Source organism: Corylus avellana, chromosome ca2 (genome assembly GCF_901000735.1).
Source record: "Corylus avellana chromosome ca2, CavTom2PMs-1.0".
NCBI lineage: Eukaryota > Viridiplantae > Streptophyta > Magnoliopsida > Fagales > Betulaceae > Corylus > Corylus avellana.
This window is the reverse complement of record NC_081542.1, coordinates 25,586,539-25,591,198: the sequence shown is the minus strand read 5'-3', so window position 1 is coordinate 25,591,198 and position 4,660 is coordinate 25,586,539. Positions and strand designations below refer to the sequence as shown.

At 34.2% G+C, this 4,660-nt stretch overlaps 1 protein-coding gene across 2 annotated transcripts; it reads right to left on the bottom strand.

Annotated features, from left to right (window-relative positions):
• Positions 1-1,678: 1,678 nt before the first annotated feature.
• Positions 1,679-4,104, bottom strand: LOC132172405 (7-deoxyloganetin glucosyltransferase-like). 2 transcript variants are annotated; one of them, XM_059583900.1, is made up of 2 exons: positions 3,586-4,104; positions 1,679-2,591 (listed from the first exon to the last, which is right to left on the bottom strand). In XM_059583900.1, the coding sequence occupies exons 1-2, from the start codon at positions 4,085-4,087 to the stop codon at positions 1,774-1,776; spliced, it is 1,320 nt and encodes a 439-aa protein (XP_059439883.1). In that variant the 5' UTR covers positions 4,088-4,104; the 3' UTR covers positions 1,679-1,773. The 2 variants fall into 2 exon arrangements, with proteins under 2 accessions (XP_059439883.1, XP_059439884.1); XM_059583901.1 differs by having other exon boundaries at positions 1,679-2,456.
• Between the last annotated feature and the right edge of the window lie 556 nt (positions 4,105-4,660).

Sequence of the window (4,660 nt, the reverse complement as noted above, 5' to 3'; positions counted from 1 at the left end):
GTTATACAACTATGATATATATATAACAGTGAAAATCAGCCATTAAATCAATAAGAGCTTATAACAAGAAGAAGCTAAATTATCAGATTTTGTTGGATTTGTCGCCTTCCATGTTTGTTTCATGTTTTCCATGCTACTTCTCATGCTGATTTGTTACCTTTGGCGATTGTTAAACTGGTACCTAGCTAGCATATAACTCATTTACCCTACCAAAAAGAGGTGGAAACAATATCTATAAATGAAAAGGAAGTAGCTTCTTTAGGTACGCTCATTCAATCATGTAGCCGATACTCTACCCATTTAGTCTCATTTTTCCTTCATCAATTCTGTATTGACTTAAGAAATAGAGATGGCTCCACCAATACCCTTGGCGAGCCTTTCTGACTTTCCAGTATTCTTCGTAGATCTCCTATGCCAAGCGTTTCGTGTGTGGCCATTGTTTTAACAGTTGGCACCTTTTTTCAAGGCTTCCTATGTGACCTCTACCGTCTCCCTCTCTCAAAATAGGTGATACCATAATTGGGCATCACCTTCAAGGTGGTAGGCTGCTAAGGGTAGCCTCTTGTCCTCCTTGGTCCCATGAAATTTGGTTGTGTTTGGCAATGGAATTGAAAAGTGAGGGAAACAGTACTATAACAGATTTAATTGATACGAGAGAAAAAAGTAAAAATGTTTTGTATAAAAAAGTAAAATAATTTGTTTTGTAGTGATTTTTTTATTTGAAAAGTAATAAAAAGTGATTGATGTGATGTAAAAAGTAAGAATATTGTGATTGATTTTGATTTTTTTTTTTGGGGTTTTGGATCCGGTCCAATCCGGCCCTTTGCCAAAAACAGCCTTTGAAAAATTGCTCAGCCCGGCATATCCAACTTGTCAGATCCTTGTTACCGCAATATCGTGGAAAGTCAAGTATAGCCGCCTTTAGAAATAAAGAAAAGACAAATCCAAATAAAGAAAAATACAATTTTTTCGATCCCTTATTTATTTCTTGTACTATGAGTTTGTTTGGAATTGTGATAAAGCATTCCTAAGAGTCTCACCAAATTTTATTTACCAAAATAATTAAAATTACACTTTTCTTTATTTTAACAACTCATCTTTTTAGAGCACTCTTAGCAGCCTCACTATTTTAACAATCTAATTTCATTATTCTATTTAAATATTATTTATATATATATATATATATATATATATATATATATATGTATATATATATATTTTACTTTTTCAAAGAATATGGAATGAGAGAAAAGTTATATTATTTTTTATTCATTTAGTGAGTGAATAGTACTCATTAAAGATAATGAGTACTATTCACTCACATTTTAGGTGAAGCTGAAAATGGAAGATTTTAGTCGCTTGAAATTGTCTCACCAAAATAGCTAAAAAATGGTTTTGGTGAGACTGCAAGGAATGTGCCAAACAAAAACTACTTCCTTGACTATTTTATCCTAAAAATAACAAAAACGCATTTATCTGTTGGCCAAAGTACAACTGAGATGAGATATTCAGCAGAAAAGTTAGGATTCAGTTTAGCACCGTAATCTTGTATTTGAATATCAAATGTACGCAGGTTGTCGTGTTTCAATTGTAAACAAACGTCACTCTAAATGTTAAATATATATATATATATATATATATAGCGAATGAAATATACAAAAACTTTTAAGCCGCCAAATCACAAACTCTCACATAAGGTGTTCATCTGAACAAACGTCACTCTAAAGTTTTAACCATAAGGTGTTCATCTGAAAGCCTGAACTTTCCAAACTGCTAACATTTTGATAAAAGCAAGTTGACTAAATTTTCCAAATTTCTGGATGATGAACCATGTAGATCCGTGGCCTCCTCTGCTAATTTCTTCCACTCCAACACATTCTGCTTGATTTTCTTACCATTCTCCCCCTCCATCAACTCTCTCACAATCTTCTCCACCTCCTTTCTCGTGGCATTATTCTCAATCTCCATCCCAATCGTCCACACATCGCAAGCATACCTACAATTTGTTGGCTGATCCCCGAAGAATGGACAACAAAGCAACGGCACCCCGGCCGACAGGCCTTCAATCATTGAATTCCAACCGCAGTGTGTTAAGAACGCCCCGACGGGGGGGTGGTTCAGCGCCTCCTCTTGAGGGCACCAAGTAGCTATTAAACCTCTTTCTTTAGTTTCTAAAGAAAACTCTGGCGGCAAAATTGCTGATTCCCCAATAACTAGATCAAGCCTAAGAATTAGCAGAAATGGAAAGTTGCTATTTGCAAGGCCCCAAGCAAATTCAAGCAACTGTTGTTGGGTCATGACAGCTACACTGCCAAAATTCACATATATCACTGAATTGTGTTGCTTGGAATCAAGCCAATGGAGGCACTCATCTTCTTCTTTCCATAAACTATACCCAACTGCCTTCAAAGGGTCGTCGTTGGGTGAGTGATTGAGTAATAGTTGGAGCGGTCCAACTGCATAAACATGAGGAAATAGAGGTGACAGAGCACCCAAAACTTCTCCCTCTAAGGCATCAAATGTATGGATTACAACTCCTGAAGCTTTTCTAGCTTTCTTCACTCCTTCGATTATGAACTTACCATCAAAATCTGATTACAATCAATTCTCATAATATTAGACTTGATTACTATCAAGGTCATTGACGGAAGAAGGAGGGTCGATCGGTATAGGCCAAGGCCCCCTCAATTCCTTAGAAAAAAAATATTATAAGGTAAAAAAATATTTTATATATGGAAAAAATTTTTACTTTCATATATATCCTATTGGCCCCTACCAACAAATTTTTTTTGGCAGTATTCACTATTTTTTTTTTCCACTCAATAAATCTTTTGGCCCTTATGTACCCATTCAAACTTAGAAGCCCTAATTATATAAAAATTGTGTAGTCCCTACTAAATAAATCTTTTGGTTCTTACCTATTCAAACTTATAAGTTCTAATTGTATAAAAATTTTGTAGTTCCTTCCAAATAAATCTTTTGTCCCTTACCAATTCAAACCTAGAAGCCCTAATTGTATAAAACTTTTGTAGTCCCTACCAGCAAACAGGCTAGTCCAATAGAAATGAGAAACAAAAAATAAAAAAAAAAGATTGATAAAACATAAAGGTGGGTTGCTGTGAGTAAAATGAGTTATGAATTTCTTTTTTTTTGTTACGAGTAAAAAATGAAGAAATTTGTTTGTAAATGTGAAAAAATGAGTGACTTTTTTTGGATAGAAAGGAAAAAAATAAAAAGTGTGTTGCCAAATGGGCATCCTTAAAAGTTTGTATAAGGTGTTTGCTTTTTTTATTAGTATTTTATAAGAAATTATATCATAGTTATTTAGTTGTTATTTAATAACTATAGTTATTTGTTAGTAAACTGCAATATTTTTTAATTTTTATTCGATAATCATAATTTGGGGTAGTTTATATGAATTAAAAAAACAACCAAAGGAACAAATTGTAAAATAAATAAATAGATAATTAAATTAAATTAAAAAAAAAATGGTTTTGGTCCTTTTCCCATAAAATGTTCTGGGTGGAAGTGAAAGCTTCCCATTATGCTTTTAGAATAAAATTAAACTGGGAACCAATTACTAACCTTTGAGTCTTATGGCCGTAGACAGCAGTTTGCAACGTGATGCCGAGATGGTGAGGAGCATTACTGCAGGGATTCCAAGCTTTTCTGCTGCCGTTATTGTAAACGACATGAAAGCATCTGAGACAATGCGAGTAACGGGAGGATTAACGTTTGGAGTTGCAGTATTGAGATTGTTGAGGAGGTCGGAAAATGGAGGCAACATGTTTTTCGAAACGGAGTCAAAAAGAGAAATGACGTCTTGGGTGGCATTGGGATCCGAAGGGGGTAGACCGTCCGGGATGGTTTGGAAGCGGAAGTCAAGGAAGCCGTCCAAGGAGCCGCCGGAGGCATTGGATGTGATGAGACGATGGTGATTGAAGTCGGTGTTGACGAAGGTTATGTGAAAGCCTTTTTGATGGAGAAGCTTTGAAAATTTAAGCATGGCCTTTATGTGGCTTTGAAATGGCAATGGAACACAGATTGCATGAGGCTTTTGATTAGCTTCTGCTTTGTTCGAATCCATCTTCCTCTAGCTCTCCCTTTCTTTTACAACAATGGTGCCTTCCTAGCTTTTATATATATATATATATATTATGAGGGTTTTCTTATATTGGTTGTGGAAGGGGTTGGTGATTCATTTATAAGTGTGAGGAAAAACCTCACATCTTGAGTTAGCTTTTAGAGCATGTTTGGTATTGCGGTGAGAAATAGAGTTTTTGGATGTAGAGCTTTTGACTGTAAGCTTTTGTCAAAAACGCTTTTACTGAAAAGCTGTTACATGTTTGGTAACTACATGTCTAAAGTGCTTTTTGAAAAGTTATTGATGTTTGATAACAAAAACTAAGAAAGTGCTTTTAGTTGCAAAAATGACTATAAAAGACATTGAATGTTATTGAGAATAATAAACACGCTTACATCATTAAAATAAGAATATATGATTCCTCAAAACATCATTTTTATTTTCCTCTTCATAAAAAAGAAGTAAATAAATAATACAAAATAAATATGTAAACCGAATGAAAATTAATAACTTGTAGAATGTTAAGTGATTAAAATTAATTCCTTTATTTTTCATGAAACTATAACCCTTTTGTTG

Coding starts and splice junctions, on each gene's coding strand:
- LOC132172405 (XM_059583900.1), bottom strand. CDS start 4,087: ATGGATTCGAACAAAGCAGAAGCTAATCAAAAGCCTCATGCAATCTGT. Junction 2,592..3,585: donor TACGGCCATAAGACTCAAAG/GTTAGTAATTGG, acceptor GATTGTAATCAG/ATTTTGATGGTAAGTTCATA.